The sequence below is a fragment of the Austrofundulus limnaeus genome, unplaced genomic scaffold (assembly GCF_001266775.1).
Source record: "Austrofundulus limnaeus strain Quisiro unplaced genomic scaffold, Austrofundulus_limnaeus-1.0 Scaffold1374, whole genome shotgun sequence".
In the NCBI taxonomy this organism is placed as follows: domain Eukaryota; kingdom Metazoa; phylum Chordata; class Actinopteri; order Cyprinodontiformes; family Rivulidae; genus Austrofundulus; species Austrofundulus limnaeus.
The window spans coordinates 41,641-54,791 of NW_013953776.1; the positions used below are offsets into that span (position 1 = coordinate 41,641).

The 13,151-nt window shown below is 42.4% G+C and overlaps 2 protein-coding genes across 2 annotated transcripts; one reads left to right on the top strand and one right to left on the bottom strand.

Moving 5' to 3' along the window:
* Nucleotides 1-816: 816 nt before the first annotated feature.
* On the top strand, nucleotides 817-7,011 carry LOC106535167 (ataxin-2-like protein; the record flags this gene model as incomplete). The annotated part of the gene is given in 16 exon segments (XM_014032104.1): nucleotides 817-1,053; nucleotides 1,294-1,733; nucleotides 1,812-1,898; nucleotides 1,982-2,095; nucleotides 2,378-2,458; nucleotides 2,577-2,638; nucleotides 3,194-3,546; nucleotides 3,632-3,701; nucleotides 3,923-4,051; nucleotides 4,166-4,229; nucleotides 4,434-4,615; nucleotides 4,735-4,876; nucleotides 4,964-5,073; nucleotides 5,381-5,560; nucleotides 6,100-6,268; nucleotides 6,348-7,011. Coding segments are annotated over 16 exon segments (2,470 nt in total), but the record flags the coding sequence as incomplete, so codon positions are not given.
* Nucleotides 7,012-7,216: 205 nt separating this feature from the next.
* Nucleotides 7,217-10,445, bottom strand: LOC106535168 (protein ADP-ribosylarginine hydrolase). Its single transcript, XM_014032105.1, has 8 exons — nucleotides 9,969-10,445; nucleotides 9,548-9,662; nucleotides 9,276-9,384; nucleotides 8,872-8,970; nucleotides 8,697-8,802; nucleotides 8,153-8,419; nucleotides 7,751-7,965; nucleotides 7,217-7,667 (listed from the first exon to the last, which is right to left on the bottom strand). The coding sequence occupies exons 1-8, from the start codon at nucleotides 9,974-9,976 to the stop codon at nucleotides 7,519-7,521; spliced, it is 1,068 nt and encodes a 355-aa protein (XP_013887559.1). The 5' UTR covers nucleotides 9,977-10,445; the 3' UTR covers nucleotides 7,217-7,518.
* Between the last annotated feature and the right edge of the window lie 2,706 nt (nucleotides 10,446-13,151).

The window sequence follows — 13,151 nt, forward strand, 5'->3', positions numbered from 1 at the left end:
AATCAATTTTGAATCGAATTGTGAGATAGTAAAAGATTCCCACCCCTAGCCAAAACCAACTTGTCAGGTGAATGTGGAGTTGGTCTCGTCGCCTTACTTCCCCCTCCTCTCCTTTCTGCAGCTGAGTGCTGCAGCTTGTCAGAGCTTTGGGACGACGCTGCTGAATGATTAGTGCAAAAAAGTCTCCACACACCTGAAGAAGTATCTAGATTTGACTCTAGTTGTTTATAAAAATGTGCTAGAAGGGTCTTAAAACTGGCTAAATCTAGTGACACCGTCGCTTGACAGGTACATGCTTGTTTCTAAGTCCTGTGTTAATGGTGTTCATGGACTAAAAAAAAATAAAGTCAGATTTCTCAGAACTTGCAGAATAAAAAATGGAAATAAAATCTGTTTTTTAAATTTGTTCGCCCCGTCTCCAGTTTTAAGTGATCAAGGGGAAAATTGCCGGCTTCGGGTCGATTGCTCGGTGCATCCTTATTTTTTATTGGTTAATTTTTATTTGAGTCACCTAAATGGCAAAACAAATTAGAGYATCTCTTTAAAGTTTATGAATCTTAATCTTAATAAGTTTGTTCACATATGCTTTTTTTTTTTATCTGGTTTCTAACGTATTGTACCATAAGATAATAGTTTCCTTAAAAGGCAAGTCTTGGATCAATACAATTATTATTATTATTTTTTTACTTTTCAAGTCTTAACAATTGTAACAGTGTGACAAACACAGCTGGCACAAAATTGCRTCAACATTACTGCCATTAAGAGTTTGTACAAAAGTTGAAACTAGAGGTTTTTAATCCTTTAATTTCCTCTCAGTGTTCCATTAGAGAGGGGCACCTCTGAGGTCTTTCGGCAGAGGGAAGCACGAGCTGCTCGCCTCGCCAATGAGATTGAATCAAGCCCGCAGTATCGCCGTCGCGCCAGCCTGGAAAACGATGAAGGCAAAAGCGAGGAGGACAAGTACAGCTCTGTGCTGAGGGATGGCAGCGATCGGGAAAGGGATCATGAGAGTCCTCGTGAAAGAGGTCGAGACAGTCCTGGAGCCAGCAGCAGGTGAGACTCAGATCAGTAGAAGTTTTACGTGTCTCGCTGTAGAAGATCTGTACACTTTCCTCTGGCAAAGRTGAGCAAAACTATTTTAGCAACTTCAAGGCACAGAAATCTTCTAACAAGTGTCAAACTTRGCAAATATTTTTAATATTTAGTTGTGGTGAAGCTGATTTCTGTGCACCAGATAGTTCTCGTGGTGTATTACATCATCCTCATGTGTTTGATGGYCTTTGTGTGTCTCAGAGAGGGAAAGTACATTCCACTACCTCAGCGTCAGAGAGAGATGAACCGAGAGAGAGCTGAGAGAGGTCCTGGTGGTCCTCCGCCACACAACCGCCTCAGRGGAGGTTACCGCCCTTCTACATCCTCATCTTCCTCTCCAAGACCCCCGCTCTCCTCTGCTGGGGGACCTCAGCCTGGAGTTTCTCCATCAGAGAGAAYCAGCCCTCTGTCAAGTCGAAGCGGGGCCTACGCTCCCCACCACCCACAGGGTAGCCACAGCCCAGGTTCTGGTGCCGCAAGCCCGTACACGCCTGCCTCCCCCGGTGGACCTACATCCACGCCAGCCTCTGCTTCTAATGCCACCTCCCCATCCAGCCCCCCTGCCCCTCATGGACACGCAGTTCCTCATTCTCACTCCCTTCCCCTCTCTCTGTCGGACGCTGGCAGGCCTATCAATGGTGGTACGTTATCTGCCAGGAATAGTTTTAGCTGCTTCATCACATGTTCACAAAGATTAAGACTGATTTTGTGCCTTTCAGTTTCTACTAGAACATCTCCCAAAGCTCAAAGACCTCCACAGTCAAGCAGGACAAACAGGAACACAAACTTTCACTCTCAGCCCACAGGTACAGTTCAGCTGTAACTGTTTTTAAAGTCTTATATAATATTGTATTGCTGCATTTTGTTTAATCCTTTTTTTTTTTGGCAGCTATTCGTTCCCCGAAATCAGGTTCTTCACACGACACACCTTATTTGGACACTTCCTCCGTCTCCCTGCCTGCCCAGAAGACGTCTGGCCCTGCTCCTCTCTTCCCTGTAGATGGTAATGTCTCCCATCGTGTTCTTTTTAGTTTTGGTCAGGCTTGTTTTGGTTTATCAGAGCTGGCAGGTAGCCCATCTTCTCACGCATGATGAATCAGTTTTTATCTGAATTCAAGGACTTTGTTTTCCCCTCTCCAAATTCACACAAACTGATCTTAATTTCAAACATTAATTTTCATTTTGTAATGATTTGACATGACTTTTACTGTCAATAGCATTGTGTGTTTGCTGCAAGATATATAYGTCCTACAAAGATTTTTTTTGTTTTTTCTTGGCCTCGCAGTGAATGAGATCCTTGGTGCAGCTGCAAAAGAAAGATCTGCAGAGAGTCCGAGCAGCACAGAGGACAGCAAAAGCAGTAAAGGTTTGTCTTCTTTAAAAATAACAGGAGGAACAATCAGATTGTACATAGTTATAGGCCTTTTGCATATTTACCAGAATTTGTTTTGTTTTAGTCATTGTCATTTCCTCTTTCCTGTCAGCTCCTTCAGTTCAACAAAGGTCGCAGATTGAAGAGCTGCGGAAATTTGGCAAAGAATTCAGGGTGAGAGCACGGCTGTTTATTTTTCAGAAACGCATGAATTCTTGATCAATCAATAATTGTTCATAGTTCTTTGTTGAATATTACTCATTGTCTGGATATTGCGTAAAAGAATTTTGACATTMAACTATGTTAGCATTTCTGTTAACAATTTTACAACACCAGAAAAAATAACTGTCAGGCATGCTTTCACAGATAAAATGATGCAATAATTAAAATAAAATTGTTAAAATGTGTGTTTAAATTTAGATGGAAAGTGTGTCAGTAAGGCAGTGTGTTTATCTCTATTGCCTGTCGGCTGTAGACACTTCAGGTTGATCTGTTGTGACTCTGCTTCTGTACTTCAGGAAGTTGTTTGATTCCTTCTACCTTTAGCAGGTTTTAAGCCTTTTTCCTGAATATTGAACATTATTATATGCTTGTTGCTGGTGATAATTTGGAAACTATAGTTCCTAAATTGGGAGGTTTTGCTGCAGCCTAAATAGACATTCAGGGCTTTGGGTCATAAATCAGATATGTGTTAGAAACAAATCTCTTAACTTCCTGACGGTCTTCCAGCTCCAGCCAAGTGCAGGCAGCTCCAGCTCGCCCACGTCTCCAGCAGCAGCAACGCCTCCTTCAGTCGGTGAGGTCACTCAGCAGAGTGCAACCAAGCCGCCTTCGTCAGACGCTCACCCTGCTTCAGAGGCCAAGCCTCAGCCTCCCGCTGCCAGCCCATCACAGCCTCAGCATTCCCCAGCTCCCACCGAGGAGCCCATCAAGGACACAACCACCACACTGGGTTCTGCAGCTGCAACAAACACAACACCTATTTCAGACAGGCAGTCACCAGCAACCCCTCAGCCAGCCAGGACCCCAGGAAGTGAGGACGTGAGGTCCGAGTCGACGGAGAGGACAGATGGTGTGGCAGAGTAAGTTTGTGAATCAGGATTTTTGACTTTGCATCGGGAACTTTATGATTTCTGTGACACTGATGAACTTTTTTTTATCTTCTAGCCAAGTAAAGAAATCAACTTTAAATCCAAATGCTAAAGAYTTCAACCCTAACAAATCCCAAATGCCCATGGTAAGCTACTTTCTTCTTATCAAACTTACTAAAATGGAAAAACAAATGTTGGYTCTGTCAGGAAATAAGCTGAGGTAAAGCTCATTGTAACAATGGTGTTATTTTATATAGATTTATAGAAAAACATGAATTGAAATATGTTTGTTTTCTGATCATTCAAATGTAAAATTTAAATGTCTAGATGTAAAATGTCAAATGTTTGATGTTTTTCTGTTGTGCAGACAAAGCCCAACACAGCACCCACCCCACCTCGTCCAACACCTCCAAGCCCGGTGGTCCTGCAGCACGGGCAGGGGCCGCTCTATAATACTCCCTACCTCTCTTATGTCTCACAGATTCACCCTGTGCAGGTATGATCTGATCATTAATGTTATTCTGATTATTACTTTATGCTTTAGTTTAATTTTCCTTATTTTCTGGCAAGATTTATGTTGGTTTTGACTTGTCAAAATGGTTTCTTTCAGCCTCCACCGATGTACCAGTACACAATGTCTACAGTTAACCAAGGAAAATARGCCAGGACCAAAGGTAAAAAGACTATTTTAAATTAAAATGTGATCATTTTACAAACTATTTGCTTCACTTGAAGGAAGTATCTACTGTTTTGCTTCTTTTTCGATCTTTATCWTTTTTCTGTTTGTGGTCCAAAAATGGCACCTAAGTGTGTAAAAGAACTTTAGACACAAATTACCAGAGCTTTGTTGTCTTGATTAATGTATTTTTATTTGCCAGGCTCAGTGGTGGCTCCACGTTCTGATCATGGTACTTCAGCACCTCAGATGCTTCAAGCTGCTGCGTCGGCTGCTGGAGCTCCTCTGGTGGCATCCCCCTACCCTCAGTCCTACCTTCAATACAACCCGCAGCAGTACGGCCAGCAGCAGGTCCTCCAGGCCATGGCGCCCTACCCTGGACAGGTAGAACCCACTGAGCCCAGCCTTGTCAGCTCGTCTTTGTTTCCCTYGGTTTAAATGGTTAACAAATCAAAAGGTGCTGAATGCTTATTGGGCAAAATTTTTTCTGTCTTCCACCACAGCCAATGTACTCCATGCTTCAGGGTGGKGCAAGGATGATAAGTCAAGGTGCTGGTCCTCATCCACAAGCTCTCGGACCACCTGGAGGACCTCAGTTCTCTGCGCAGGGAGAGGGACCTCAGGGGCCACAACAGGGCATCTATGGTGAATGAAAACACAAGAGCTGAAACACCCTGCTTTTACAGATCTTTGATGCTAACTCTGTCTTCCTATTTTTTGTTTTTTGTGCAGCTCCACAGTCGTTCTCCCATCACTCAGGTGCAGTTCATCAGCCACAGCCTTCCAGTACCCCAACAGGCAACCAGCCCCCACCCCAGCATYCTGCTCCCAGTCCTGGACAGGTGAGTGCCCTCCATCAAAAATGACCCTCACTGCTCAGGACACAACCCAGTCTGCACTAAGATTGTTAAATAATAACCTGACATGACAAATGTACGTGTTTTTTATTTGGGAACTTAACTTCACTGAGACGTACATGTGGTTCAGGATATTATCAGTATTTGTTTAATGTGGATACTTTGCACTCTGCTAAATTGTAATTACTCAACATTCACCAGTTAACCGCTGATATTTTAACAGTACATCCTGTTTAGTTTCTGCTATTTGACATGTCTACTATTTCTTTAACAAACCAATGTCTTCTTACAGAACACCCAGTCGGGCCCACAGCCTCAGTCGTTGTACCACTCAGGCCCGTTGTCGGCCCCCACACCACCCAACATGGCTCCAGGTCACACGTCTCCGCAGGGCTCTTACCCCATTCAGGGCTACAGCATCCACAGCCACCAGGGCATCCCACCAACTTACCCCCTGGGCCAGCTAGCACAGGTAAGGCTTCATTGTTCTGGTCCCTTAAAGTCAAGTCTTTTCATCTTACCATAAGGAGGGGCAACACTCAAGGGATCCGGTTGCTCTTTGTTCTTTTTCTTCTGTATCAATTTTAACGTGTAGCTCATTCTGCATACTTGGAGCTAATATAACAATTCAAATGTCAAAACGATATATATATTTTTTTTTTTTTTTGTAAATTAAGACTTTTCAAAACCTTATTTACAAACATTTCCCTCATAGAAATACACTGAGATTTTAAATTTTTCTTACAACAGCCACAATTTTTCTTTTTGAAATCCATTTCAGTGTTTTTGTTTTCTGGTGCCTTTTGGGTTTTGGACAGCATTTTGCTTTTATTTTTTAGGGAGTTTTGTCACATTTCACTTTCAGCTAATGTTCTTTTTAGCTTGTATTCCGCTTCTTTTAGCCTTACCAGCTCAAGATTTAGTTTCTTCAGCCATTCCACAATCACTCTGCAGTTTCCCTGTTCTCTTCCTGACGTTAACTTTGTCTCAATTGTTTCTCAACCTCACTAGGCCCACGTCCAAGGAGCCATGCCAGGTCCTCACCACACAGGCAGCCATGGTCAGCCCCAGTTAGTAATGTTGCAGACTGCTCAGCAGGGTCCCGGCGGAGTGCCCCAGCACCCTCAGCATGGACCTCAGCAAGGAGCACACCAGCACTTTTACATAGGACACCCACAAGGTAGGAGCGAGGCCAACAAAGCCGTCTGTCTTCAACTTTAATCTGGCTGTCCTCACGAGTTTTTGTTTCCCTTCCACAGCGATGCAGGTACAAACTCACCCTGCTTCGTTCCACCCACCTGGAAACTAAAACCTCTCTGCCTCCATGACGTCCTGAACTCTGCCCACCCCACCTGTTGGACATGAAGTCCAGGGAAACACAACACATAACAAAACCGACAGAATCTTACGGAGAGAAGACACCCTGACAGCACCGTACTCTTCTGCTGTAACGTCAGTCAGAACAAACCTCAGTGTCAGCCCCGACCGAGGACGTTTTTAATGGTAATGAAGATGAGGACAGCAGCAGCGTCCAACCCCTTTAACACCTCCCCAGTTTTTTTTTTTCTCTTTTCTTTTAGACGTGAGGCACTTTGCTGGGTGAACCAGTGGGCGAATGGAAAAACAGATGGGAAAAAAACAGCAGCAAACTTTTTTTCCTCTCTCTCTTCCGGAAATGCATTTTAGCCTTGAGGTCTTGTGAATACCACAACACAAACAGGAAACAAAGACTGTCAGAAAAATCTTGGGACGACAGGAGATGTGAAGACATGAGGGGATTTTTAGAAATTTTTTTAACTCAATCTCTAGTAGTTAAGACCACACCTTTGCCCATCTTCTCCTGTAGGAAAATCTAATTTAAAAAAAAGGACAAGACAAAAAAAAATTAAAAACAATGACTAAAAAATAAAGTTCTCAACTCTACTACTACTGTCTGTTCCATTTATTGAATCAGCTGTGCACAGGTGGATTATTGCAGTTAATATTCACCATAACTGCACAAAGTATCAGCAGCATTAAGACAAACTTATTTTTCATTAGTATGAAGCAAGAACATTTCATTTGGAGCTCGCTAAACATTTACTATTGTCTCAGGTTGGCAGGAGGAAGTGATTACTTTTAGGGGACATTTTTCACAGTTTGGATTCGTTCCACTGAGCAGAACAGATCATTTTATTTTAAAGTGACCACAAGAGGGTGCTCTATAAATGACAGTCAACGTGTCGCACACTGTCCTTGTAACAGAAATGACTCTGGGTTAGTGGGCCAGTCTTTCCCCTACAGGCGAATATGACAGCATGCTCTGTAGCTCAGTGTCAGCACTCTGAATCGATGTTTATGAGCACGCCAGCTTGTTCTGCGTCAGCGCGGCCTGCTTTCCCCACACTGTCGGTGCAGTATCGGTCCAGGCTGCAGGTTGTTTGCGTCTCGTCAACGTGACAGAGCGTAGAGCTGCTCGGCACAACGCTCCAGTCGTCCCCGATACTCCAAGTTGCTATAGTTGCCTTCAGGGACCCCTTTGGTGCCGTACAGGAGACCCCAGCAACAGCAGGCAATCACTGCTGTGCTGTCACTGTCGCCTGCACAAAAAATAAATAAATAAAATGGTTGATGGGGTGAAATATAATGGAGTGTTCTAACATCCAAGAATCAAACCACTGACCTCCATGGAAGGCAGCTCTGCTCATCAGTTCCTCCCAGTCTGAGCCAGCTGCCAGCAGGGCATCCAGAGCGATCATTGGAGCATCGTGTCCGCTGCGTCCCGCCCAACCAGACAGGCTGAAGGTCTTATAGACCTCATCTCTCTCAGCTGGGCCGTAGGCTGTTGGCCAAATCAGTGGTCCCACTCCATTAGAAATGCCTCTTTGATCCAGGTACCTGCAGACACACGCAGGACTAATGAATGGGAAAAACTGCCGCTAGAAGAGTGATCAAATATATTTGCTTCATGGTAATAAGTACAGGTACTTTGTGTGCTTTATGAAAGCTTGAGTATTAATGGCCGTTCTTAAGTAAATTAGTCTATCAATCGTATCTCTATGAAGCAGACTTCAGCTGCTCGTACCACTGCCACTTGTCACAGAAGTAGCCCCAGTCTTTCTCCGTGTCCTCCACAGCGAAGCCCCGATCCTGAACGAACTTCCTGGCTATGGGACAGGCCTCGTTGATCAGGCCCAGTCCCCAGGTAGTGATCGGCCTGCGCTGGACAGCGTATGAGGCGAACAAGGCCGACGCTACGGCTCCCAGGAAACCAGTGGGGTGAGGGTGCGTCATCCTGCCCGTCTCCACTGCAACAGCCACGAGTGACAACAGCTGGTCAGGCCTCGGGTACCTGATAGGGGAGGAACAAAGTAATATAATAATTAGATGAGGAAAGATATTCAATATTAATGCAAATATAAACCTCAAAGGGTTTTTTGTTCAGTTAGGTTTTAAATATGGAGCCTTGCGTTGAATGTGGTCAAATGCTAAAGTAGGACTACTTAAATTAAGCCTCTTCTACAGTCAACTTTCTAAACTGATTTAATGCCATGCTGTGACTTATAAAACTGGACTGCATTCAGAACAGAGGAAGTTTTAAATCTGCATCCTCAGGTGAAGTGTCTCACCTCAGGCCGATGCACATGGACCTCATGGCCGCTCCACAGCCCGTCCCCTCAGGGTTATACGGCACCCTGAAGCCTCCTTCTTCTCCAGGTCTCAGTTGGGACACACCTGAACCAGAACGTTACTGCTACATGTTGCGAACAGCTAGTGTGACGTGACTTTACGTTGTATATTTACCCAGAATGCTCGAAGGCCCGGGTTTTCTACCCTCCATGTCTTTCATCCCCTCCACATAACGAGCAGCCACATCATGAAGGAGATCCTCCCCTGTTTTCCCTGTGAGGGACACAATTTCACTCACATTGCTAACTAAAAAAAATGTAATTAATCTTGTGAGCAAACCCTGTCTTTGCCTTCTCACAGTAAAGGTCGGGCTGAATTTCCAGCTTATCTATACAGCCCTAATAGAGCAGCAAATCAAGACAAGAGTAGAAATTAGATTTAACCTTTAGCTGGCGTTCTTGAAAAGGACGGCGTGACGTTTTGTGTCCTGATGAGGTCTGATTCATCCAATCAATTCCTCATTTAAAGCAAAACAGCAACACAAACCATACAACGTTGTGGTGGGATTTTAACCTCACCAGTTGCCAGGCCCTCGGCTGTTGCCAGATGCAGAACAGTGTCGTCGCTCACAGGCCAATCGGGAAGCTGAACCTTGATGTTCTTCAAGCCGCCGAGCTCCTGCAGCTCCTACAGGGTCAGGAGAGGACCGAGGGTTTAAACAAGATAAGAACACTAATTAGAAAAAAACACTGCAATCAATTTAGATTTAAAATATCTTCTACCTTATGGTCAGTGTGTAGAAACTGCATTTAAGACTCTTAAGCCTGACTTTGTGTAATAAAGTACCTACCTTGTGAATAACTGGTCCAGACTCATTGTACTCCCACAGCTGGTTCCTGTAGCCCAGAGCGTCACCAGCACCACTCAGCACCATGGCTGCCTTATAATGCTCCACAGAGGCTAAACTGATCACAACAAAACAACATTTGGACATTTAAGGTGCATTCTTGTAATATAGCTACATCAGTTGTAGTAGGCTACTGCAAACAGAGAATATGCTCTAATATGCTTAAAACCATTTTTAACTTAGTTTTATGAGCAAACATTACACCGACTGCCAACATCTATTTTCCTGAGACAAAAATACATACAATACACGAGCACTGGATGACATATTTTATGTAGACCTACTGTGCAACATTATTTAAGGTTAATTATTAACGAATGTAAGACAAAAAAAAAAGCAGTTTACCCAAGAATTACAAACTCACCGGTCCATGTCAGCGCGTCGTCCCCCCAAATAAGTCCTCAGGAGGCGGACACTCACTTCAGTAGACCCCYAGGATGCTAACTGCTAACTGTCCGGATGCTAACACGCTACTAGGCCACTCCGAGCTGCTTTATGGCCTACCATTCAAACCTTTTCACACACCCCTAGAGTCAACAGTCTGCAACAGACTCCGTGAAGAAGTGCAAGCTAAAAAAAAAAAAAAGGTCCAACGGGAAGTTAAATATAGACAGCTGTAGTTGCGAAGCTGGAGAATAAATATCAAATGTTTCTGAAACCTAGCTTAATTATTGACCAGAAACTGGATTTAGCAGCCACAGACATCTCTGTGTAAACGAGGTCAAAAAGCTTCAGAAACTCATGCAAACTAAAGTTAATTTAACCAGGTCAGAATCCTCACAAATCAATCAATGTCTGAAAAATGTGCATGTTCTAAAACCTGCTACTTCTCTGCATTGATGTCCAGCTGTGTGAGCTGTTAATTCTTTACAGGCATTGGTGCATAATAATAATGCACCCCCATACCATCAAGGAGGCAGGCTCTATTCATCTGACCACATAAGTTTTCCACTTTATTTAACACAGAGGTGACCAAAGTGTGGCCCGCGGGCCAAATTTGGCCCATCAAGCCATTTGATTTGGTCCACCACTTTCACTCATGGTGCTGGCATGATCTTTGAATTATAATATATTAAAATTAAACATGTAATATAAGTAACAACAAGAGACATTTAGATTAGGTTTAAGCACACATGTAGATTTTCACCCTTTATAAGACCACAAAGACTCATATTTGATAAATTTACAAAATGTCCCTTGAGCCCTTGCTGCCAGAGTGCACGTCAAACATTCTCCAAGTGCACGGGGTAATAAATAAATAAATAAACAAACAATGGTTGCCACACTGGCTGCAAGCTTAATCATTAAAAAGGACRTTTCTTAAACTGTATTTGTACATATTTAATGTATTAAATTGTTTCATTTGGCCACAGCCCTCATGGAGGTTTTCATTTTGGCCCTCTTGAGGAAAAAGTTTGGGCACCCCTGATTTAACAGGATCATGGTTATGGAGGTCCAATACTATGCTATTGATATTTTACTATAATTTTTTTCTCTCCACAAGTTTTTTAAATTTCCATGTGTTGTTTTTACATTTTTCTATTTCCTGTTTTTACTTTACCTTGTGCATTTCTGCCTCATTATGCAAATAAGGTGGGCTGCCCTTTTTGGGTCAGCTCCTCTACTATTGGTCAATAGARAGGAAGAAGCAGAAGCCATGTGCAGAGCTAAACATGGGCTGTGTCCTCATGAGTGCGCGTTTGTCATACGTCACTGCCCCACATGGATTACTGTCCCAATTGGAAGGCTCCTCATCACGCAGTCAAGGAATGCAGCCGACAAACTCTCGAAATCCGAGGATGCATCCATGTATGCTCACGGGTCGAGGATATCCCAGGACTCAATGCACGGGCAGCAAAATAAACAGAGAAACGAAGATGGTGGAGTTTTTATTTTTATTTTTAACGAGTCGGCATAGTTTGGAAATTCACCACAGACCATAGTATTTGTTTTTAAAAATAAGTTTAGCAACTTAGTTGATGAAATCTATGCTGCAATAAGATGTTAAATTGAAAAAAATAAGCAACTACAAGTTACAAGAATGTAGTCATAATATTACAACAATATTATGAGAATAAAACCGTAATATTACGAGATTTAAGTCATATTACAAGAAAAAAGTAATAATATTCTAGCCTTTACATGAAAAAGCATGCTTTGTGTGGCCCTAATTCTCCAACTTAGAGACTGGAGCTAAACCCAAATTATTATTGTTTTTATTATTATTATTTATTTATTTACCTTTAACATTTTAACTGTGAKGTTATTCTRCCAGTAAAAAGACGTGTAAATACACGTCCCAACGCATTTTAAGTCTGACATGAAACTGATCCCTATTGTAACYGAGGAGCACGTGGTCACACAAACTCACGTAAAGCRGACGTCAGACGAAGGGTAGACCYTCTCATTTCACAGCAGTTTGGAGCAGCTTGAGGCCCACATGGCCCAGCTAGGCTGSTCCTCATGAGGTGACACAGCCTCAGTTTAGCTTCTAGTTTAAAGGTATCATATCATGCTTTTAAATRCTTCTTTTTCACGTCTAAATCATTCACTTATGGTCTATTTAAAATAAAACTGCAACGCTTTGGTCTTAATTCTTCYTTTTTGTTGCTCCACAGACTCCTTGCTTTCCTTGCTTTACCCCTGTTCTGAGTTGCGCCTCAGAGCAAGCTGTTTTGGTGTGGTCTCTTTAAATATAAGTGAGAAATTTCACACCGCGCCCCCTCCAGGTCGCTGAGCATTCGACTCCACCCCGTTCGGCCATGTTTGTAGTTTCATAGCAAAAACACAGTTATCTACCGACTAAAAACTGTTTTTAAGAAAAAACAAGATAAGATAAAACTTTATTGATCCCACAGTCTGTAAATTTGCACATTACTGCAGCTTAATACAAGAGAGGCTGAGAAGAATAATGAAAGATTAATAAAAGATAATAAACAAAACCCCACAATATACACATGTGATATATAGTAATGTAGCAATGCACATATACACATATTCATAAACACATATGCTTCTTTATGTACATATATACACCGTAGAGTACAAAAATGAATGTATATGAAGGTGCATATTGGTGATGGTAAGAAAGTATAAGGATGTCAACAACAATAGACTTGTCAATCCAGCCTTACATGTACGAGRCAGAGTCTGACCCAGTGCAAGACACTCAGAATGACAAACCTGCAGAACCACGTCTTCAAACGAATGTGTCACAATGATGCGTTATTTATTTACACACTCTATATCCTTACCTACACTGGGGAGCATAGCTAAACTAAAATACATGCATTTGAACTACTATTGTATTATATAATTTTTTTGTGATCAACACACCAACACATTTTTTTCCTCTTTGCCTTTGTTTTAAACTAAGTTTTAAGCAAAACTGACCATGATAGTAAAAATGTATAAGGTAAACAAAAAAAATTTAAGAGACACAAATGCATCAAAAATTAAAAGGAAAACCAAAATTTGTTTTTTAAAAACAGTAAAATTACGGTTGTGTTCTAAAATATATAATTTATTGGAAGGAAGCTGGAAAAAT

Bases quoted from the DNA above. Each gene is read 5' to 3' on its own strand.
- LOC106535168 (XM_014032105.1), bottom strand. The intron at 8,971-9,275 runs GTGAGGTTAAAA...TGTCCCTCACAG, and splicing joins AGCCGAGGGCCTGGCAACTG to GGAAAACAGGGGAGGATCTC. The intron at 7,966-8,152 runs GTACGAGCAGCT...GTGTGTCTGCAG, and splicing joins TTCTGTGACAAGTGGCAGTG to GTACCTGGATCAAAGAGGCA.